Source organism: Nothoprocta perdicaria, unplaced genomic scaffold (genome assembly GCF_003342845.1).
Source record: "Nothoprocta perdicaria isolate Ctin4 unplaced genomic scaffold, notPer1 scaffold_89, whole genome shotgun sequence".
NCBI classification, from domain to species: Eukaryota; Metazoa; Chordata; class Aves; order Tinamiformes; family Tinamidae; genus Nothoprocta; species Nothoprocta perdicaria.
In genome coordinates, this window is record NW_020456187.1 from 1,047,199 (window position 1) to 1,072,156 (window position 24,958).

General features: G+C 43.2%; 1 protein-coding gene across 1 annotated transcript in view; it reads right to left on the minus strand.

The window, feature by feature from the left end:
- Positions 1-17,986, minus strand: part of LOC112958574 (store-operated calcium entry regulator STIMATE-like) — a 33,694-nt gene extending 15,708 nt beyond the window's left edge. The window contains exons 1-4 of the mRNA XM_026052454.1: positions 17,884-17,986; positions 4,294-4,342; positions 3,699-3,794; positions 2,176-2,297 (exon numbers count right to left, since the gene is read on the minus strand). Coding sequence (XP_025908239.1) covers positions 2,176-2,297; positions 3,699-3,794; positions 4,294-4,342; positions 17,884-17,986 — 370 coding nt within the window. The remainder of the gene's footprint in view (positions 1-2,175; positions 2,298-3,698; positions 3,795-4,293; positions 4,343-17,883) is intronic.
- Between the last annotated feature and the right edge of the window lie 6,972 nt (positions 17,987-24,958).

The following is a 24,958-nucleotide window of genomic DNA, read 5'->3' on the forward strand; positions in this document are numbered from 1 at the left end:
ACTTGACTTGAGAAAAATCCATTATCTCCAAGCTTCAAAAATGGAAGGCATGTATGAACAGCAACTTCTGGAAAGCTGATTGTTTGAAAGTTATCACCTTCCCCCCTCAGCTCAGAGCCTACTTTACAGATACAAAAGTCAAGCAACTGATTCCTCTTACCCGTGCAAAATTTTAAACAAGGATGTAGTTCTTTCTAGGCTGATCCAATCCAATGATGGCTGATCCAATATGGTTTCCCGAAGGATCTTATCCAACAGCCCCACAAACACAAACCTCTAAACAAAGGATGAGAAAGCTCTCAAGCAACTTTTGGAAGAATGTTAACAYTTGGCTTAAAATAGATATTCAGCTGATAGGTTGCTTGGCTCAAAGATGCCATGAAACCCATCCTCCTAAGTGCTAGAAGGCATCTCTTCCAATCTTCTGTTTAAGTGGCATAAATTTAAATGCTTTCCCTTCCTTTCTCTTTGCTTCTCTATTAACCCAGCTATTGCAGTCACTTAGGGAAGAGTTTCACAGGGCCTTGGAATCAGGCAAACCAAACACAGCCTAGGTACAGAGGCAGGTTATTACTGGTTATAATAAAGACACAACTGCTTCTTGCTCAGAAGTTTGTTTGTGCTTTCCTGATATTCTGCCCTTCTTCCTCTGCAAGAAAGGCTTTTATTTTTTGGGATACTTGAAGAAATCAAGGGAAAGTCGGGTACAGCAATAGCACAGGAAATGAATCAATATTTCTGGAGTTGCATCAGATCGTACCAAAAGTTTATTAGCATCTTCCAGCATGGTRACTGGTGTGGAAGTCATCTAACTAGATGAGGATACCAGAGTTCTTCCTCAGTCCTGTGGCAGCATTGCTCTTGATGTGCCACTTAACTTACATCTAACTTTTCCATTGCAGTCCCTTTGGCCCAAAACCTGCACCAAGAACAGGGTGGATGACATTTAAGACCTTATTCAAGAGCTGAGTTTCAASAAGAGTTATTAATGAATACAAGATTTCCTCAGAGAAGTGAGTTGTTTCTGTAGTCTAAGCCAATCTTCAAGAGAGGAAAACTACAGCTCAGTGGAAGTTCATTACTGCTGTGCAAGGTTAGAGCAAGCCATCAATACATGTTAACACTTCTCTGCTTCTGTTCAACTGCAGACGTGGCATTTGAAGCTGAAGCCATGGCAGAGATTAGAGCTTTTCTTGCTCAAAAGGGGAAAATACCAGTCCATGAACTAAGAATACTTGGATTCGTTTATTGCCTCATCTGAAAAACATTAGTGCTCTGTTCTTGGCTCCTGAACAGTAAGGAAGCTACTTGAGGCATTTGATCCACTGCCAAAACCCATTTATCTGGGTGCATGTAACCTGATTTAAAACTCATAAGTCAGGGGGACCTCATACTAATTCATATTATGTTCTGGTCTAAGCTTCACCTGGCCAGTTAAACCAGATACAAAAAATAAGGAAATAAGGTGACCTTTAGGAAAACAAGCAAGTTACTTGTACTACRGGATGTGTCTAAAGTTTTTCTTTGTTTGTTTTTAAATTAGATGCTATATGAAATAGCAAAAAAGGCTGACTTGCTTCTCCTACATCCCTTGAGAAGCACTGTTCTTGAAGCTGGCTCTCCTCTTTCTGAAGGAGAGTGCTRCCCTCTAGTGGGGTTGTCTGGGAAAGGCTTTTGAAACATGTTTCCCCCCCACCATACACCTCTCGAAACAGAAATTAAAGCTGCCAGACTCAGAAATACTTAAACTTGGCATTTAGCATCAGTTAGGGAAATCATAAGCCTCCCAGGTTGTGTTACCAAATGACAATCTGTATCCTACTCATGCTTACCATAGCTCAAAGCAAACACAACTGCAGGTCTTGAACCAAGAGGCTTCCCTAAAAACCCCTTAAGGTTATTGTACACTGACTTCAGGCATACATTATTTTCTCAGAGAAGTGTCTAACTTGCCTCCACCACCTACTCTACTCAGGTTTGCTTGGCAAGGCAGTAGGCACAGGCATTTGCAACCCAGTGACACTCCAGCATTTAACATTATCACTACAACACTTCATTAGCTCCTTGGAGGCAAAGGAAGGGATAACTGAAAATGAGTCACACTTTTGCAGAGGACACCTCCYGCCCAAACAGGAGAGAGAGAAGGAAACTGCTGTAGAAATTCTTGACACCTACCATATTCTCCAAAGACCAGGTATGTGTACTTCTGACGCTGCACAACCCAGGAGACAACATTCACACCAAGCCAKATCAGCAGCATTCCCAGTGTGGCATCAAGAATGAAGTTAATGAGGTAACTAAAAGCAGAAGAAAAAAATATTTTGTAAAATTTTAAATACAGGCTTTGGTTGTGGTCTTAAATCTACACAAAACAATCAAGACCTATGTCAACATGAAAAGGCATGAAAAGACAAAAAACACAACAAACAACCAAAAAAATCAAATTCTTCACTTAAAGTAGAATCCCCTAAGTAAGATCTCTAATATGTATATGGAGTAAACCTAATAGCAAAAATTTCTTAATTTAAGAGTTCCTTAAACAGAGAAGGGAACAGGCTCCACCAACTCCCTGGCCCGATTCATTTGTTCATACATTATTAAATAATTTTGGGGGTAACTCTTAATCAAGATTAACTCAAGGATGTAACCTCTTGACAGCASCCTCTGATCTGGACCTGATGAGCTTGTCTTGATGCTTTAAATGTTTAAGTTCCACTTGAAAGGGTGCCAGAGCTTAAGAGACCTGTCGGGACCTTCTAACACAGAGCTTTTACACAGTGTTTTAGGAGACTCCTAAAAGAGCATCTCCAACTCAGATGAAWGTTTTTTGGCAAGCTTCATTTTTGGAGCCTTTCTGCTAGATCTGGCCAGATTTCTACAGTATGAAGAAAATGCCAAGCACAGTTACAGAAATGAACGGAAACGTTTCCTTTTCCAGAAATTGATAGGACCCAAGAATAAAGGCCCTGAGAATAATCATCTTCTTTCAATATCCACTCTGAAAAGATGACTTAAAGTTTTGGTATAATCTAAGGCTCAGACTAGCTTACTGAAGCATTCATCTGTAGAAACTGGAGTACTCCAATACAAACAAGGCTCATGGTAGTTTGTCTTGGGAAGAGTACATAGACTAAGAGTCTCAAAGTCCAGGGACAATTTTAAGCCGCCTTGTTCAGAATTACAAACCAAGCAGTAGAGGGGAAAAAAATACACACACACACGAATAAAACTGAAGGACACTATACAAGCTCAAAGGATTTTATTTTGTTTTAAAATATTGTCTGTTTAAAAACAATCATGATGAATCAGTCTGTAGGCTATATTTAGTCCCAGTCAACCTTGTGAATGTTTAAAGAAACATCTAAGTGCAGCACTTCAATATATACAAAGGAGGAAGTGAGCCTGAAGATTTTTAATAGCATTTTAAGGCCTGAAAAGTTATTCAGAAGAGGGCAAAGTTAACTCTGCAAMTAAGTATGTAGTTACCAGGCAGACTGATTGAAAAGGGTGATTTTGACTAGATCTGACCAGCAGACTGCCAAAACAAGATAATCTAGAGCTTAAAAATAACCTCACCATATTCACCTCCACCTAGCACTTCCCATGCTTCAGTTTCTACCATATATCACACTTTCCAGTAGTGTTTGGTCCCCTTTCTACAGATTCAAGCCATCAGTGCAAGYACCTTGAATACTTACAGAGAACAAGGGTCCTCTTCAGTGAGATCAGACAGAAAAACATTAGCAAAGTGGATGAAGAGTGCACCTATTGCTTGCTTGGAGGTGTCATAAAACCTGAGGTTAAAGGTTAAAAGAGGCAATAAAATTGGTACTAGAATATCATCATCAGCCACCCAAATAAAGTCCCCAAACCGATACACTTTCCTACAAGATATTCATGATTCTCAAAAGTCATGCATGGTGAAAAGTGATAGTTTGGCAGATCCAAGTAGTTTTGAGAAGGAAACAAACATACACTTCAGCACTTTAGGAAGTCTCAGATGCAGATTTGCAAGACTAAGGGTTTTGAGTTGTTTAGGAGACAGGCCAGATGAGGCTATGAGGCTCTCCAGCAGATTGGAGAGGACCATAACCCTGAAGTCCAGGTCACCTGCAGCAAGACAAGCCTGAGGAAACTAGACAGGACTTTTTACTTCTAGGGATTACYAGCTAAGTTTCCTTGGGAAGAGACAAAACAGTTTAATAACTCAACATGGAATATTTAGAGAGCTGTGATATCCAAGAAAACAAAAATACTGATGAATGTATTTAAGATCCAAATTAAAAATCTTACCATATCCTCCATGGACGTCTCTCTTCCTTTGGCTCCTTAAATCGTTTTACTATGGGAAAAATAGAGAGGTTAGGTTAACCAGCAGACCCAAGACACAGAAGACAGGTCTGTGCTGATTTCCAGCACAGWAGTAGTCAAATTTTGAGGACCCTCAGTACTTATCAGTCTAAGCTTAAACAGAACCAAAGCACCTGGCTTCAAATTAAGCAAAGAATGGCACCCATTAAGTCAAAAAGCCAAATGAGAGCAATTTTTTGAGGTAGGCACATACTTCTCACCTTCAACAGCCCATCATTTTACACTGCTGAAAGTGGCCCTTAAGTGTCCTCATCCAAGTAAGTCTTCCAGTACTGGATTGGCTATCACAGTTACTGCTCTGGGCTTTTTCCAGTTACTAACTGGAGACAGGAATGTTTTGTTTGTTTGTGTGCTCAGTTCTGGTCATGAGCATTGCAAAATGTTTCCACAGATCCAGTTAACTTGTCCTAGAGAAATGACAGAGCATCCATGCTTTACCTATATTCAAACAGCTTTTACTTGCTGTGATTTGCACATATAAAAGTACAAATTGCCACATCACATGCAAAAGTCAACTTGGATGGCTTAAATATCAATTTATCTTAGATCCCATTTTAGAAAGTACTAAACTCCCTTCCTTTAAAGCCTGCGGGTGCTCTGGAACAAACTGCCCTAGAAGAGGCATTTCAGCCACACTGAACTGACAGATATTTAAGAAACAAAAATGGCTTTGGGGGGCACTGTGTGGTTCTGTGGATGTTAACAGCTGCATCTAGAGCTAGATGCTGCATTCACTGCCACTCTTTCAGTGATGATGCCTCCAAGCTTCAGGCAGAAACAGAGGGTTCATGCACCAGAGCTTGTTTCAGCTGCTGCAGCAACTCATCTCCTCAAAGGCAAAATGAACTCAAGATGCACAGCAGATTAAATCCAGCAGTCAGTTCAACATGTCAGCTTGAACAGGATTCRGAGTCAAAATAATGAGCTGTGATATTTTTTGGAGATGAGAACTGCGCTAAAAATACTGAATTAATGGAAAAAGTTAATTCAGTGCATTCTCTATTCCAAGCAGTCTGACCCAGGACATGGGCAGATAAACTATTCGGTGGTGCCATCTAGTGGAAATAGGAGCCTAAAAGCATCTAGACACATCAGTATGACTGTACGTGCAATGTACAATTTTGCTAGAGCATAAACCCTTGGGATGGTGTCTGTAAGTGGTGGTTGCCAAATCCTGCTAAATCTACCAGGAACACCCAATAAAGTTACCAGGCAGATCATCTGGGATGAGTACAGCAAATGTAAGCAGATTATTCCTGCAAACACCAAAAAATGGATGATCAGCTAATCTATRCCACTAAGTGATCATTTTTGGAGCGCAATGGTTTGCCTCTAAAAAGCTACCAGAAGACAGAGCAGATATGCACCATCCTGCTAGTCTGTCATCTTCAAAATCATCATTTCACCTACACATATTCAGTCTTTATAGACAGAAAAATGACTTTTCCTCAGTGCTGACAGTTATTGGCACGTGGAGACACTTCCCAGGGCTCCACAGCAATAGGAAGGCAGTATGTCATGGATGAGAGCAGAGCCATCAGAGTCACATGGGTCTACCCACTCTTCAGTGGGGCAAGGAGATACCATTTTAAGCATGAGTTTCCTTGCACCCCTTGGGAAGAAAGGAGCACATGTAATCCCTCTGGTCCACCTTAAATCACCTACAGTGATCTTAAACAATTAACACTTAACAATTAACCTATTCTCTCTGCTTCCCTATATACACTTCACCCATCAGTCAGTCTTTCAGGAAATYAAATCAGAGAAGTTAACAGCTTCTGTCCACATAGATGGTTTCCTGTTAGAATCAGAAACTAGCCCAGGCCCACCACAGTAGCCAGTACCATGGACATCCCCCCCCAAAAAAAAACACACATTTTTGAAAGATGAGGACTCAGCTTGGAGCCACATCACTGGCAGGCCTTTCAGCCCCACAGAGAAAACCTTGAAAGCACAAGTTGTGCAGGTTCCACGTGCACAAAGTCAAACAGACCTTCAGTGTCCCAAAACACTTCTCCCCACCAGGGTACAAGCATTTCCTCCCCTCACTCTTCATAGGGAAGGTGGCACTGTGCATCTTTAGAAGCCCTGTTGTCTTTCTGTTCTGGAAAAAAAATCCCAGTTGTATGAGAGAATATACTTGACATCACTACAAAAGTCTTAACTGATGGAGAGCAAAAAAGGATTTTTTTCAGCACCAATTCCTAAGAGGCAATTTGAATTTCACTCAGAGACAAAAAACTTATGGACTAAGAGCTGCTCAGAAGTATCTAAACTGAACCCAGACTTGTCCAGTTCACAAAGCAGAGAGCGCTGTGCTGAAAGAACTGCAGGCAGCTGACCATTAGTCCCACTGCAAGAGCATCAGTGATGATTTTCATTGTTTTCTTAATGAAAAGTGACAGATTATGTACCCACAGCCACTCAGGCTAGAAATACAGTAATTCAGTGTGATAAGATGACAAGTCAGAGGTAAGAAGTTAATGGTGTGGTGCCTTGTTGAACATAGCTTGTCATGCCTCATTAGATTTAAGAGAGTTATCTGAGACTGCGTAATTATCAAAGACAGTAAAACTGTTGTATTAAAGATAAAAGCTAGTATTATAGAGAAATAATTAACTGCTTAATAGGGCATTTACTGTGTGGAGTTGAAGCAGGCTGTCTCCGAATTAAACAAGAAAGCCAGCCAAGATTACTGGAGCTTAAATGGGCAGTAGAGTAGTTCAGTAGCCATGACCCAGAGGTTACCGGGTGATGCTAAATCCACATAAAAATGGCTCCAGGTCTTTGAAAGCTCAAGGAGCTGATAAAAACCTTCTTTGAAGGGCACTACTTCTTTTGTGCCTTGGGAACACAGCAGGGCTCTGGTAACAGCCATCTGAACAGCAACTGGAAAATGCCCCCCTCTTTTCTAGCCCACACAGAAATACAAGCCATGAGGTTCACAGCTACCTGGGGGCTGCATAGACACATACTCATTAGTCAGTATCAATAAAAGGCTAAACACCCTTTTTGCTCTTCTTATAACATACACCACATTTTTCTATCAGCTGTGGGCACGGGTTGTTGTTACTGTTGTTCAGATGGACAAGTTCAGTCTTAATATTTTAAGAAAATCTTTGCATTCTTATGCATGAAGCAAGCACATAAGAAACACGACCACAGTTTACTACTACTTCCTTGCTCTAATCACAGCAGGGTAGTGAGGGAACCACTCATTTCATCAGATTAAGAGAGAGACTCAGTTATATTTTAACTCTGCTTCCCCTTKCAACTCTGCCCACATATAAACCAAGCCTGATGCAGCCAGTAGCATTTTGTACATTCTACAGCAAAGCAATACTCTCAAACTACCAGTTACCATCTGGACCACATCATGGGCCAGGAAGGTACAGGTGCCCAGGCTGCAGCAAGTATTTACTTCCTATAGTCACATGCTAGTCACCTCTTCAGTTTGTTAATCTTTGAGTTGTAGCCTCAATCTCATCTGGTATCTCCCTACAACATCAATAAATGGACAACTAGCTCGAGTAACATCTGAAAGTAAAATTCACATGAAGGTAGAAAGATTTTTAAGGAGGGAGCCAACGGAAAGGAAACACTAGCTAGTGTTGACTAGCTGACTCCAAGTCAACTCTGGAACAATTATTACTAAGCAATATTTAAAGCAAGGAAGATTGAGAGGTCAGCCTCAATTCACTTTTCTACCAGCTGCATAAAGTCTGGATGTTTGCAGCATGTTTAAGGCAAGTCTCAGCTTCCTTTGTCTCATGGAAATCAGATTCTTTGGCAGCTTTTATTTAGTATCAGCTCATCGACAAGTTTTGATAAGTTACCCAAAGGCAGCAGTTAAGAGCATAAGCATCCACATTTTCTTTGGACTTACTGGGGTTGGATGTCAGCTTAAAACTCTTTACTGAGCCTTGGAAGRTATGGAATCACATCAGAGATATGTGCATAAGAGCCTATCCTCTAGTTTTGAGACAGGGAAGCATGCCAGCAACTCTACAGGACTAATGCAGTGACCAAGTAGAACATAGCCTGGCAACCATGTTGATAGCAAAGGAAATATTGACTATATAAAGGCAAGCAGAAGTCAATGAAGAGATACTTCAAGAGTAGCACAAGCCCTGAACAAACAGCTTTAGTTCTTAAGCACAGGAAAAAAAAAAAAAAATCTTTGGACTGACTCTTCTAGGATCTTTAACATTTGCATTTAGAAAAACATTTCCAGTGGACTTCCTGAAAAACTAATCTTAATACAGCAATATAAAGAAAGCAAAATCCAAAGACACTAAATCTTTCCTCTTTTCTTAGGTCTGCCTAAGTCTTCAACTATTGGGATGTCCATAACATAAGGCCAGTGAATTGGAGAAGTGTGAATTTAAAACTACTCTATTATCCTCCTTGTTAGGCTTTGTTAATTGATTCTATGTTCCAATGTGCTGCTGTACCTCACTAAATACTCACTGTCCAGTCTTAGTGCTTATGCTCATGTTCACCCTTCAGAAGCTCAAACAGGGCTTAAAGTAATGGAGACAGACTAATTAACAGTAACTGCAGGTGGGGAGAGGTCTTGAAAACTGCYTAAGGGCAAAGAAACTTCAATAAGCACCAAGGCCTCGAATTATCAATGCTAGCATGAAAAGAAGCACCTGTTGAAGCTTCAGAAGATGCTGTAAGCACAAAGAAGTCAAGCATGAAGGTTCTTTAAGCACTACTGCTACATCCATGTGCAGTCATATAACTTTAAAGCCTGAGTAAAGCAAGAGGCTCATGATCTCCCATTCTTGAAATATGTTTTCACATCCACTGCATTTCATGCTTGTAATATTGATGGTCTGCAGAGTTGTACTTTTTAATCATGAAGCAGCGGTACCTAGTGTTCCAAGAGCAGCAAACTGAGTTGCATCAAGTGAGCTTCCCCTTTCATGGCAAAGACAAACCAAATGGCACGTACTTCTAAAGCAAAGATTCCACAGGTTGATTTGACAAAGCTGAACTCCCCACACCCAAGGATGTCCCACTGTAGTGAACCTATTTCAATCTGATAGAGAACTACTCCACTTAAGTTCCAATTAACATTAAAGATGGATACTAGCAGTAAATAGTTTACATTATAATGTCAGAAATGCATTTTTCTTCAGAAATATAGAGGAGGGTGGGGAGGGGCAGGTTCCAGAACGAAAGAAYCTCCAAGTTCCAGTCTGTTGTCACTGCTCAAAAAATTTACACAAAATTCATGAGAAATACCTCCTTTTTACATTACACTCAAAAATATCTATCTAATAAGGAATAGTACTAAAGTCTGGTCTGAGAAGTCTGAGAAGACTCAGAATCAGCTTGTCCTCCTCTATCCCTTTCTTCATAGRGGAACACAGGGCTCTGATGCTTGCAATGCAGCCCTGAAGCTTATCTCATTTGAGGACTCTATACACCAAGTGAAGATGTTCAGTACATGAAAGATGCATTACCACCTGTAGCTGAGGTTACTGCAGAGTGAACTAAGTGAGGGGGATAAGCAGGAGTCTCGTCCTGAAGAACGCAGGCTGTGCCAAGAGCACCATCACCACAGCATGCAGCATGGACATACGGTACTGCCTGACCAAGAGGTCTTGTGATTCAAGAAATCTCAGAGGAAAGGATGGGCAGATGGGAAGCAGCTGTTCCTAAAAGTCAGGAGACAGAAGGCCAACCCCACTAAACAAAAGCAATTGAAGCACCACTGAATTAACACCTACATTCTTGAATTGGCGTCCTCATAAATTACCACTCCTGCCCTACTTGGCCCTGGTTACTGCTAACAAAGCCATAAAGTTAAGCAAAGGGGAAAGAAGATGAGTGACCATCTAAATGAGAAATACTCTTCCCAAGACTGAAAAAAATAAAGAAAGAGCAGGAAACAAAACACTCCCAGGCCCTTTCTATYCTGCCCTGGACAATAATATTCATATACACTTGAAAGTCCCCAAAGATCATCAGGTTAAGATGCAACTAGGTTTCTGAGTAGGGACCTCTGAAATATAAAAAAAACCAAACACTTTGAGAGATGAGACCCTGATTGCATAACTGTAGAGTCAGAAAACTAAAATATAAAAACCTAGCAAGAACTGTCCCCATAGTTTATCCTTTAGGAGAACATTAACACCTTAACACCAACTGCCAGCTTAAAAAAGCTGGACAGTTATTATAATGGTTTCTCAATTCAGTTGAAAGATTTAGCTACCCCAGTTGTGCATAATTCCTTGAAGTTATGCAAGTCTATGACAGCACTGCCCGTGGTCTACTTTTGTGTTAATGAGCACAATTATAGGATCAGTTAAGACAAGGACAGCACTGATCACCCAAACTTTGGGCTGTTCCTCACCCCATTTGTGTGCTTCTCACCTGATCTGCGTGTAGTGGAGCGCTCTTCCACATGGCCTCCTCATCTCCACCATTTTTGTGTTCATGCAGCTCTCACCTGTGTTCCCATATAGAGGCACTTGAGTCACAGTATCACAGCAAGGTACTAGCAGTGACCAGGGCTGGTTACAAGTAACATCTCCTAAAGGAGAACAGATGGCTTAACAGTACGTCCCACATGGATAGGTGCCTACTGTCCCTCCTTGATAGCAGGACCACAATTTGGATTGAATTAGCTGCAGTGGTAGCTAGCTGCTACACATCAATAAAAGTTTCACAACAAAGCTGAAAAATAAAAGGAGGTAGGGAGTATTTCTCTTGGAAAACTTTCGGCATTTATTAGGATTGCATTTCCTGGGGGCCCAAGTCTGATACACACGGAACCTCCATAGCAGATCCTAGAGGATGAAAACTAAAGAGAAGCTTAATATTGGCAGAGGTAGAGTGCTGTAAAGTTAGTGCACTGAACAATTAGCCCACCAAGAAGTGGGCTCTAGTGTCCAGGTTGGTCATGCTGTTACCTCTTTTTAGGAGGTGTTAGCTAGATTACCCACCATGAAGTAGTCACTAGCACCAGAAAGACCATTCCAGGGGCAACGTCTCATTACAAAGAAGGTCAGTGCTTTGTTTCCAGTCATTGCAGAAGAAAACTCACAGCTACTAACCAGAGATGAAACAAAAGAGCTCTCCTGCCCAAACTCTGCTTTATTTATCTGCAGTATAGTCTCCAATAACACTTTTCCATCTATTTTGAAGAACACACCCTTTCCCAGGCTCAAGGTTTTTTTCAAGCCCCAGACAGGAAAAAGTGAACATGCAGGATATAAAGGCTAAAACCCTAGGGCCTGCACTATTCTTAGCCTGAACACACCATCTGAGCAGTCAGACAGCTCGACCTGGGACACAATGGGAGGAAACTGCAACCGCTGTTTGTGGAGACCGCCTAGCAGGCTGCTTGCAAGATAAGTGCATGCCTGAGCTGGAAAGATTCACAAGAGACCCACCATGAGGTCTACGGAGCAAGACTACCTACTTGCTGCAAGACTGAAGAGACAGAAGAGGGTATTTAAATGAGCAACCTATACAGCAAAGGATTCATAGTTTTAAATTGAAATTGGTGAACAGGAAATTGGGATTCGRGTGTAGCTGTTTTAGGATCTGCTCCCATCACCTGCACAGAAGATCTGTGAACAAGTCCGGTTGACCTATTCTCCAGTTTTCCCATATTTACCACCAGTACGGGACCCATCACCTTTAATATGGCACAGCTGCAGCAGTTTTGAGAGTCAGAGTTTTCTGGGAATAGTTTTATAAATACCAACACCTTCAAGTTTAGCAGCAAAAATACTAACAGTTTAAGGAATCAGATTACTGCATTGGCTTGTGTTCTCTAGTCTGTGCTAGATTTATTTAGTCATTCCAGGTCCCTCCCAAAAATCCTTATACCCGTGAAATAGAACATGGGCACCTGTAGCAAAGCTTGCAGAAGGGATCTTTGGGAAAAAAAAACAGGAWTGGAAGATAAACTCACTAGATTACTGTTGCTGTCAGAGGAGACAAGGTAGGGGGACAGTATAAAGATAATACTAGCTCCTACTGAAGACAGGATAACCTGGCAATAGCTGCCTATCACCAAGGAAAGTTTCTTCTGGCACAGAGTGCTATGGTTTGCAAGGGAAGCACATGCTGATGACAACAGTAGGCACACAGCAGCACCCAGATGGAGCGATGGTCCCATTCAGATCCTGCAAGTCCTACATCACACCATGCTTTGAAGCTCCCTGGCTGATGTGGGGGCAGAGGAAATGATTCTGCTTTAAAAGCATCCCTTCCCAAATTCTCACACAACAGCTGCTCTTTTTTTGTGTGTGTAGTTGCTAGTTACTTAACCCATCCATGGTTATTCCCCCACCCAAATTCAGTCTTCCAGGATTCAGCAAGACAAAAGATTATTCCCAGAACCCTCGTCCAGACCCTCAGAGCACCTCCCCATCACTTACCCTCCAAAGCAAGACCAAGGACTGAAGCATTCACCTATCTGGGAGCATTAATGGCCCAAGTTAAGACTACACAGTGATTTGAAGTAGGTCTCAGTTTCAACCTATGCCTCAAGCAGCAAAGGGTGCAGCAGCCCCATAGGTCTTATTCCTATGAGATTTTTATGGCCCTTGGCCAGCATTCGAGCRCCTGGTGGTCATAAAGCATACCTTGAAATAACAGCCATTTTATACATTGAGAACTGGGCAAGGTATTTGATGTCACAGTAAATCTGTCAGAAGACCTGGCTTGGGGCTGGGCTCCAGTTCTAATCCAGAGAGGCTTTTTAACTGTTTCTTGGATGAGACAGACATTAACTTATTTCCAACACGAAGTCCCACTAGTTTCCAGGTAAATCTCTTGAGAAAACATTTCCCATCTAAAATTCATTTTTTCCCCCTAAGAGCATTAATAAGAGAATAAAACCTTAAGAAAGGAGTGACACAGCTGGACTGGAAATTTAAAAGCCACAGTATACTGTTCTCAACCATATTATTAAAGCAGTTGAAAACTTAACAGATTTCTGTCTAGAGTTTTACTTGCTCCATCCCTTAATTGATGAAGACAAGTTTTGCATCAAAGTTTCTTAAAGAGTGTTAAGAGTTATAGATAATATCACTCATTTACAGGACCATTTCAGCAATGAGTTTTGCAGTCCTTGTATTAAGGGCAGCTACAAAAGCAGTGCTAGCTTGCCAGCTCACTTGTCAGCTTCCCCAATGCATTAATCCCTTTCCAAAGCCAGGACTCTCGCATCCCAAAACTAGCACGCAGCTTTCATTGCTCAATTTAGCTCAAAAAGATGGCTTCCAAGAACAGGTCAACATAATTAAAATTCAAAAGCTTCATAAAAAGCTGTGTTCGGCTTAACTAAGCACATCAAATGCTGTGCAGATCTCCCAACTTAAAGTGCAATGTGTATTTTCAAGCTTAGCCAGTTTTCAGATGTATTGAGGCAGAAGAAAAAAAATTGTCTGAAGACTGTCACAGGTAGGGTGTTTTTGTTTTTTAAACTTAACCCACATACTTACATGTAAATGACTATTACAGTCAAAGCCTTGTACTTCACACCTCCAGAAAGTTAACCTTTGTGGTTTAACACCAAGGGAAAAGCATCTGCACTGGTAAAGTTTGCATTTAAATATGCATCAAACCAAGTGCACAGTTTTAGGCAGTTACATTAGAGGTCAGCAGCACCTGCTTTATGCTTGCCAAGTCATGGAGTGCTCTTAAGTCCTTGGCAAGTTTATGTCAGCRCAGCATGAATGTCTGGATAGATCAAACACCAAGCCTAATGTACCCTTCATTTCTTTCTTCTTCTTTCCGACACACAAAATTGCACCCAGCCTTAAGAGATTTTCAGCATAAAAGTCAGAACWTCATGTTGTGAGCATACAGAATAATTCTGAAGCACAGAAACAATGAAGCAATTCAAWGTACACTCAGCAACAAGCCTGAACACAGCACTGATCCCAGGCTGCACCAGGGCAGGATACTTAGCCTGGTTTCTCTGATTGCTGCGATAATTACTGCTCGTTTTGCTAAACCCTTCTAAACTTCCACATATTGGGAGGTTTCCCTCCATTTTTACAAGTCAGGAACCCACTATCCTGAAAAAAAAAAAAAAAAAAAAAAACAGTGCAAAGTTAGTTTTTAAGACCACTTTTTTTTTTTCCCTCTCCCCTCTCTCTACTAGAGAGCTTTGGAATCAAGGAAATAAAGATGAGGGTAATTTCTGTATTCATCACAGGTATTTCATGCTACAATCCTGAGGCCAGTCTGGCAAAACCCAATTCCACAGTCTCACCTTGGAACAACCTACTTGGGTCAGAATTACAGAGCATTGCCCTTGTTGCTATAGATCACCTCCGTAACCAGAGGTCCTGAGCAGAAGAGTCAGCACTGTGGCCCCAACACACACAACGCTGCTATCCTAGTGCAAGCTCAAGGCACGATGCACTGAAGAACAAAAGCAAGAGTTTATAAGAGTAATAGATGGCCTTAGATTACTCCATAACAAACAGTGTGGGTGGTGAGACAAATACACGTGCCCAAGAAAAGCTTTTTCATTTCATAATGGGGATACAAATAAAAAAATACTCCTCAAACTCCCAATTTCTCCTTCTGGTCACCACAGAGGAGCTGTAGCTGCTGTGGCTAAGATTTCTAAGAGTTTTCGTCATTCCAGAGGGATTTGCTGTTCCAAGCTGCAAGCTTGGCAGCTTCTGCTGGCCTACATCCCCCTTCTAGCACCAGGTTCAAACAGAATAGAAGCAACTGCAAAGGTTCAGATTCAGCCTCCAAGTCATATCCAGCATCTGATGCAACAGTAGCATTCTTTCTGCATTGAGCTGGCCAATAATCAGGACTGAGCRTTTAGGACTTTTTCAGAGGGGGTTATTCAGTTATCCACACCGCTCTGTGCTGTGACCTACTCTTAAGGGCAAGTTCTTGAGTAGGAAACGGCCAACTTTCACACACATACACAATACTTGACTACTGCTTCCTTCAGTCAGTGCACAGRTTTTGCAGCAATGGACCCTATAGACAACCTAAGAGCTTCTGAAGCCCACACTGGAGGTGCGAAAGGTGACAACCCATGGTTATCAGCTCCAATTTGCCACTGTTTTCTCTCCTGTGGTTGCACATGATTTATGCATCATACAACCCAGACAAGCAATTCCACAGGATCAATTCAGACAAACCACTAATAACACAGAAATTAACACCTAGAAGAGACCATATTATTGACCCTCTGTATTTTGGCCGTGTGCTCTGTGATCACATCCAGTGCACCAGCACCTGCAACCACCACATCACAGCTAGCCTGAGATTCTCAAGATCCTTTCAAGTGCTCTGTGTAGTATTTGTGCAATCTTGAAGCTTTCTCTATTAAAATTCTGGTTTTTGTTTTAAAGGACTAATTCTCCATTTCATACCTCTGAATTGAAGGACAGCTGCAACTTTATTTCCAGCTCTACWGAGTGATGGGAAGCAGATAAGGCCAGTTTTCAATGGGTGATAACTTTAATAAAGGAGTAACCAGTCTCTTCTAGGCATCTCAGCATACAGAAGCTGGCCTGTGCCACCTACACARCCCAAGGCAGGAGGTCTGGAGCTAGTTCAAATAATTTGAAATTCCCAGAAATACAAGCCCACCAGCAAGCTTGTTATACCTGACCACATTTCTCTTGGAAACTGCTTGTTAGAGGCATAATGAAGAAGCACCAGCTGCACAGCTCTCTGGTTGTAGCTTCTCCCACAACTAAGCTGAGCTTAAGCTTTACAGCAGAAGGAATCCACAGTTCATGRGCCTGCATTCACATAGGAATGAAACATCCATTCCTTGGCCTGTAAGGACAGCAATCTGGTCTACAGTGCCCCATTAGAACAGAAGTCATAGACATATATATCACAAATACAATAAAATATCAAGGCGGATCCACAGCTATTCCCAGAAAAGCAGCCAGTGCACCACAGTTTAGGTGAGTCATTCAGGTGCAGTTCCCTAAGTTCATTTTGGGCTCRAATAAAGATGCAGTCAAGGTTCCCAAAAGCATTTGAGGCTCTGAACATGTCTTACACCAGCCCAACTGTTTCCCACACCCTGCAGCTGTGAATGCCTTCTCCTCCCCAGGAGGTCACCAACTGAACAGTTCACACAAAAGCTCCAAAAGTTGCTTTGCAGCAAGTTATTGGTTAACATGAGATCACTGGTAAACCCGTTACTACTAAAATGTAGTAAGAGTCAGCATGCAAACAACCCCAGTGACAGATCTGAGAAAGTCTCCAGCAGGGAGTGTGTAAATTGGGCATAGATGAGAAGCAGCTGGGGTGAATTAGGGACAGACGGCCCTGCTGAAGCCAGGGATGTTGTGTTTGAGATCCCAGGGCAGTAAACACATCTACTTTCAAGGTTCCAGCCAGCAGTTTCCTCTGCAGTGTTTGTCTTTAAGTGGATTCACTGTGAATCCACATACTTTCAGCTTCTCGTTAACCAAGGGGCTGCTAATGTTCAAGAAAACAGTAGTCTTTTAACCTTGGGGGTTAAAATCAGTAGCCCAGAGGTGAGGATTTCCTACCAGCCTCAGCCATAGCAGTTAATACTATCAAAATACTGATTTTTATGGGACAACTCCCTGAAGTTTACAAACCAGTTAACAGTAAGGGGAACAGAAAGACCATGTTAATCTATCCATATTTTCAATACCTGGTGAAATATGGGCCTTTAAGTGTCAGAATAGGGCTACTACCCCTGGAGAAAGCTACCAGTTATCACAGAAGGAATTTGCTGCAGTTTTCTCTAATAGCTTCTGTTTAAAAGCACAGTGCTTGAGTCCAGTCTCCAAAAGGGTTTTCCAGAAAGGAGGTGAGAAAGACTTAACCAGAAAAACTGAAGTTTTTCAGCACCTCAGGGTTTCAAACACAGAAAGCAACCCATGTTCTGCCTCATTACTTGGTTTGAATCAAACCACTTCAGTGAATGATGAAACAACCCATGCATCACTATGAGTGCGGACAGTGAAGAGCAACAGGTTTTCTCACATCTTATTAGTGCCTCTCCRCTACTCCTCTCACTACGTGGCTGCTTCCTATCATTACCACCCCTTACAAGAAGCAACAAGGCAGCTACAACCTAAGGGCAGCCCATGGTAGGCAGAGTTACTTTCAGATACCAGGGTAGCAGATTTTTAGCACACAAAACTCTTCTTTCAAGCCCCAAACCCTCCTTCTGAGGCCTCTCAGACATTACACCATAGGGCAAGCAAAGTTAAAACAACACCACGATTCAAGCAAGGGAAATATTATTGTAGTTTCACATCATTCTACCCAGTGCACGCTATTTTTGTTAGACTTATCTCCTTGCAAGCAAGCAGGCTGCTTGCTTACACCCTTTGTTTCCACCATCCTTACAGCCAGGTGAGCGACCCAAGCGAGCAGCGGGGCTGCCCGTGCGAGGGGAATGAAGCTGCGCTCGCCGCAAGCCCAGCGCACACAGCGGCTCGCGGGGCGCCCGGGATGCAGGCAGAGCGCGGAGCATCCCGGCCGCGCCGCGGCCGCGGTACTCACGCATGAGGGTGCTGAAGGCGCCGAGCGCCAGCAGCGCCTGCAGCAGGACGCCGAAACGGCCGAGGAGCGCGCCGCTGCCGCAGCCGTGCGCCGCGGGGGCCATCGCCGAACCGAGCCGGGCYGAACCGAGCCGGGCAGCGCGGACCGCGGCGCTCTAAGCGGCCGCGGCCGCCCCCGGCCAGTCCCCGCCCGGGGCGGGGCGGGCAGGGGAGGGCACAGCTGGGAGCGGGGGGTGGATCGTCCCAGCTGGGATGGGGGAGGTTCCCGTCGGGAGTGATCCCAGCTGCGGTGGGGGAGGTCGGGGCGATGCCAGCTGGGACGGGGATGAGGGATGGGGAAGGGCACGTGGGGTCCCGATTGAGTAGAATGGGGGTGGGAATGGGGAGGTGGGGATGGATGGATCCAGCTGGGCTTGCAGTGAGGGATGGGGGAGCTGGAGTTGARGGGGTGGGGATGGTCCCAGATGGGCTGGGAGTGTGGGATGGGAGGGGGTAGGGGAAATGAATGGGGAGGTGAGGATGGTCCCGGCTGGGCTGGGGTATTGAGTTAGGGATGGGGAAGTGAGGGCGATCCCAGCTGGGAGTGCTGGGATGAGTGACATGGAGAAGYGGAGTTGAGGGGGTGGGGATGGTCCCAGATGGGCTGGGAGTGTGGGATGGGGGCATGGTGGGGCTAGAGACAAACAGATGGGAAGGAGGGCATGGGGATTGTGCTAGTTGAGCTGGGGCTGTGTGGAAAGGGTGACATGAAGATGAGGAGATGATGGGGTRTGGGATGGGGAAGATTGGAATGGGGATACAGGGATGGTGCCAGCTGGGCTGGGGGTGCTGAATGCGCACATGGGAGTTGTCCCAGCTACACTGGGGGTGTGAGGCTGAGACCATGGAGATTGTGCCAGCTAGGCTGGGGGTGTGAGGATGGGGATCCTCCCTGTAAGGTTTAGTGGTGTGCAGACTGGGGACATGGGGATGGCACCCTAAGGACTTGGCAATGCATTGATGAGGAAATGGGGATTGTTACACCTGTGCTGGAGATGCTGGGCTGGGAAAGATGATGATCATCCCAGCAGGGTTTGGTGATGCTGGAAAGGGGGGCATAGGATGGTCCCAGCAAGGCTTGTTGTGCTGGGCTTTGGAGGATGGGGCTCATCGCTGTGAGATTAAGGGGTCCTGGGCTGAGAAGTTGGGGATCATATTTGCAAGGTTTGAGATTGCTGGTCTGGGAGGGGGAGGATTATCCCAGCAAGTTAGGGGATGTGGGACTAGGAATGGGGATTGTCCCAGCAGATCTTCGTAGTGTTGGACCAAGGGGTTTGAGGACGGTTCTGGCAGAGCTATTGGTGCTTTAAAACAAAGAGATAACCTGTTAGAGCTAGACCTAGAGCACTGCTGTCAACCTCACTCACACACACAAAATTTCTGGGCAGATGCTGGCAAACCAGAGCTGTATGGTCTCCATTCCTGGAGGTTCCTAAGACCTCCATGATCATCAAGCTCTAACAGTGTTGTCCAACCTTGGTCTGAGCAAGAGATTTGACTAAAGGTGTCCAGAAGTCCCTTCCAAGCTGAGGTACCATACGATCCTATTCCTAAGGTCAGTGGCCAAGATGAGTGCACAGTGAGCTGATCCTGACCTGCAGGGCCTGGTGATGGGCTCAGCATCTCAGACTGCATCTGGAATTTAGGCTTATGTGCAAGATRTAGGCTTTGTTAGAAAAATAACTCCAGGCCCTGGCCTTAAAAATAACCATGTAGCATGTGAGCTGGCTTGGTTCTCAACCATCTCCTCAATCATTATAATGGTGTATATATATAGTGTATATATATAAAGTGCTCTATGGGGGAAGGWATGAGCAACTTGGGAGCATCTTGGCAAAGTAATGCCCAGCATTACTGTCCCTTGGCAGCACGCAGAGCCAGCGGAGACCTCCCCTCTGGCTGTGCTTCCCCTCCATCCGTCTGCAGTCTGGCTTCATTGGAGAGGTGAAAGGAAAGACTTGAAGGCCTCGTCTAGCACTGATAGATGTTAAAGTGGTTTAGCTCATTGGCTTTAATCGTGATTTAATCATGATTTGAAATAGCAAGTTGACAGTTGCATCTTAAATAACTCATTTTCAGCTTGTTTTAGATGTGTAATTGTTATTTTGTTCCATGAAAATTCCCTTGCATTGGTAAATGTGTTTGTTTTATAATCTGTTGCCTTTGTATTAAATTGTAAATCAAATATTAAAGTTGATGTGCTTATGCAAGGCAAACACGCTATATCTATTAAGCGAATACGTCTCTCTATTAAGCAAATATATCTCTTTCCTCAAGCACTGACATTTTACATTTTCCTAAGTTTCCTAGGCTGCTGTGAAAGGACTGTTTCCCCAGTTTTTTTGCTGGATGATAATTTGTCGTCTGGGAATTGCCTGAGCCTCTATTTGCCCAGGTAAGGCAGTTGGAGAATGTGGGGGAAAAAAAAGGCATTTAAATGAGATTGGTTCCTTTTTAAACAAGATTTCATTTCCTGTGGATAACCCACAGYTTTATGCAGTGATTACCAAAAGCAGATTTTGCACCTATGAGTGGTTGCATTTCTGAACAGGAGGAGTCCTTCCAGTCCATAAGACTCTGATAGGCGTTGTGTGAAGACTGTGATTMGCAAGGTATTTAACATGAGACTTTCACTGTGCTGTCCTTGGTATCCCAGGTAGGTTTTCTACTTTTTTCTTTTTTTCCCCCCATTTGCAGTGTGAAAACAAGGTGACTGAGTTATCTCCTGCATTGGAAGAGCAGGAAAAAAGCCTAGTTAGCAGAACTCCGATATGAAATGCAGGTGAGGAATGGCTTAAGGGTTCTTCCAGGGATTTCCATCCCTCCATAGGCGCAGTAGAAGGGGAACTGGATGMTGCTTGCATCCATATTTTCAATCCTTGATGGGGATTTTCCTGCCCCATCCAGTATCTCCAAAGCTTCAGCTTGCCTTGATCCAACTTTATGCCTCTCAGCCATTATCCAGAAAGTTTTGCCTCTGTAACAGTGTTAAAAACTTTACTATTTTTTTTCTTGCAAACTTAGCAGATGTAGCACTGAARATGTCAAAAGGGAACTGTCATTTTGCTGGTATAAGTGGATATTATCCTCCCTGTGGAAGCAAAGGCAGGCTCTGAGCAGATACTTGGTATGAGTTCAGAAAGCAAATGTGCTCTCTTATCAGCTCACGRTAAGGCTGTTGAGAGCTGTGCAGTGGTAGGACTTTCCAGCCAATATCACTGAGAAGCAGAAGGCCACTTCAGAGACTTGCGTGATAGCAGAAAGAAGTGCTGCAGCCCTTTTCTTTTGCCCTACTTGCAGGGAATAAAAAGTCATGAGAGGCTCTCAGTGTCTTGGTCAGCTCAGGCTGATTTACTCCYGTTGAGCCATTGATCTTTATCAGCTTATAGAAATATCAGTATCAGAACGGACAAGGAAGAAAAGGAAACACAGCAAAAAGTTGTGTCAGAAATTCCCAGAGAGGTTGAAATTAAAAAGGACTCATAAAAGAAAGGGAAAATACAGACTCGTGAAAGCTACATGTACAACATTACCTGACGTGCATAAGATGAACATCAGGTAGACCAAGATACCATAATAGTTTCAAGGAAGACAGGATGCCAAAACAACCCTGGCATTTCTATAAATGCATGAAAGTAAGAGGAAAATGAAGGCTAGGGTTACTGCATTACTTCTCAGAAAGCAGAAAACCAAATGAAGGAAACCACAGAAAGAGTTCTCTTGGACCCCTGAGTCCTTGAGGTCAACAGTGAGGATGCAGGGAGGGTGTTTCAGAAAATTAGAGGAGGGCTGACACCACGCCTGGCTTTGAAAGGGAGGGAGACAAGCCAGGGACCAGACAGATCCTATTAAAAATTCTCAAACAATGGATTTGTAAACACCTAGAGGATAAAAACGCAATAAAAAACAGTCAGTGTGGACTTGACAAGAATAAATTATGTCCTAAAGCTAGTCTCATTTTCTCCATTGGTAGGACAGCTGGCCTGCTGGATAAGAGGAAGCAGCAGATTTGCCGTATCTTGATGCGAAGAAACCTTTCTTGTTGCCCCACTGACTCTCATAACCAAGCTGGAAATATACAGCTTGTGAGSCCTGGGAAGGGTAGGGGCATTGAGTGCCAACAAACTCGGCTCAAAAAGTGCTTTGCTATCACATCAAAACATGACAAGAGGCTTGTCTAAGCCAGAGTCCATGACGAAGGCTTTGTGGGTCTGCTCACTCGCTGGCAGGTCTATGTAGCCCTGGTTTTAGCTAGTATGTTCATTAATGTCTTGAATGATGCAACGGAGCAGCGTCTTCCATCTCTCTAGAGTGTCCTCAGTGCTGATGCCTCCATGTGGGTGAGTTGTCTAAACTCTATATATTGCCTATAGAGAGAAATRGGGATTTAGGGGGCAAGATTCATCCAATTGGAGGTAGATGCCTGGAATAAATGAGGTGAATCACACCCTGATAACACCTATTTCTCTTCACTGGGTGTAGAGAGACTCCAAATGGCTCAGAGGGAGGTATCTAAAGCTAGGTAAGTTAAATCTTGCCCTTAGGCACGATCAAAGATGTCAAGGAAGGCGAATCCACAGACRTTTTTGATGTTAGGGTGGGAGTTAGAAATAGGTTTGTTATGTTCTTTCAACATGGTCCAAAATCAACAAAGTGAAATGCGTTAGGAAGGGAAGGAGATGGAAAGTGGCATGTCTGACTGGAAAGAGAACCGGGAGATGATAAGGACTGACAGAAAAAGTGCTTTGCAGGACTTCCTGGCTTCAAGGATCCGTCAGTCTGCGGACTGACTGGCTCATGACCGGGTGGGATACTTGGCATCTGACCAAGGTGTCCCACTTCATTGCATTCCCTGCTCTTTGCATGGAGCTGAGGAGAATGCGGGAGACCAGGAAATGGCACTGCCCTCCCTGCCTGGTACCCCAGTGCCTTTTATTATTTTTTAGCTCTATTACACAAACTGTAGTAAAGTCATACATTTTAGTAGCTTCACTGTCGCCTTGGATGACCTTGCAGCAGTCCTTGTGCAGGACAAAAAAGTCCAGCTGTACATACTCCTGGGTGAAAACCATCCAACCTGATGTTAAAAGTGCTTGGTATAAAAGACTCTTGGGTGCTTTCACACTTGGTTGAGGGTTGAGGTTCTTGTAGGACATGTTGCCTGATAGATTCTGGTTAGCTTCTCTGTCTTCTAGTCCTCTCTGTCTTTGGGCCTTGTGGTAGTCAAGATGGAAACTTGGAAATCAAAACTTGGGAACCTCTGTAACAGAGATGTCCAGTCTCAAAGTGAATTTGGTACCAGCAGACATTTTGATCATGATCACCCAAACCCTCTTTGCTTCCTTCAATTTGTTTAGCATGCAGATGGCTTGTGTCCCTGCCGAAGTCCCCAATGTGATGGCAAGAATGAGGAAGGGCAGTGGCATATCTGCACACCATTATTGTAATGATGAGTTCAAGGGTGGCACTGAAAATTCCCCTTTTAAATGTGACATTGATGTTAAATATTTCTTTGATTTTATTTCTCGACCTATGAAGAAATCACTTCTGAAAACAAGGTCCCTGGAGAAAAGTTTCTTTTGCTGATACCTAGAATGGATTCCACTCATGGGGCCGGCAGCTGTGATTCCTGCTCATCAAAAAGTAAATAGACCTTATTCTTACTGAACTACCCCTTAATAGGAGACCCGGCACATTTAACACTCAGTTCTGGGTTATATGCATACACAAGAGGCCCACACCAATTTTTATTTCAGCCGACACTTTGTATTGCAAAATACTCCAAGGAATAATTGTCGAAATAATGCTTCTGTATTACAGGTAAGTGCTTTAGATGCATTATTATGTCATGTTCAACGTCTAACTCGGAATGAATGGGAGCAATTTCACACCTTTAAGGGCCCATGGCATTGTTTGCATGCTGTGTTTGACTTGGAGCTGGGGCTCTCAGATAATTTTTGCTCTCTGGTTTCAGGCATTGGCTTTGCTATCTTTTTTTTTTTTTTTTTTTTTTTTTTTTTTGTACATTACCTTGGGCCAATCAACAAATCTCTCTGTATTTTTCACTTCCTCTGTGGAAAAAAAAAGTAGGAAAAAAAGAGAATATTTCTTTCCATTGTTAAAGTTTTGTGGATACCTTCTAGCCCATGTGTCTCAACTAGTCCATCACAGCAGCAATAGAAACGAATGTATTTGACCCACCAAATTTATTGTATTCTGCAATTAATTTATTTTGTAATGCTGTCCCAGGCAGTAGTCCTGAGAGGAGAAAATAACATGACTTGATATATCTTTAACTCAGATCACTTTGCTGATGTTACATATTGAGAAACCCTTAAAATATCATGCCTGACACAGTAGAAAAGATGTCAAACTCCAAGCTGGAGAAAGAGGCAGGAGCTTCCTAAACCAGTTATYGCACTGAAACAGAGATTCCATAGAGCTATGTCCTAGCAAATGTCCATCATTTCATCCACAAGATCACTCCTTGTTGCCAGTCCAGTATATTAGAGAATTCCCAAGTGTCTGTCGCAGCCKTCTCCACCACAGAGGCTGTGGAATGAAATAATGCAAGTTCTTTCATCTCCCACCACTTTCTTTGGGGGAATTTGGACCTATATTTAGAATGCCATGCTGAGCCCAGAGCAGCTGGTTTACTTTTTACTGCAGGATTGCCATGGATTACAAATGCATTTTTCTCTGTGTTATAGATGCCAGACGGTCTCCAAGTTTGTGACTGTTTAAATAGGAATAAAACTGGTTGAAAGGCTCTGAACTCACTTCTTGCTTTTATTTCTTTCTTGAAAAGTAAACTTTCTCCTAAAAYGATAAAATAACTTTTATGGCCCAATTTCAGTTTGCTCTCCATGCCTCCAGACCTAGAGGTGAACTTTGGGCACATACAATGTTCATCCTYATGGCTTGGAACCATCTTTTCTGAGAATGGGATGGCCACATCCAAATTCCTTCAAGCTTAATTCCTCAAGCTTCCCATTCCTCAAATTCCTCAAGCTTCCCATGCAGGGAAGAAGGGGACA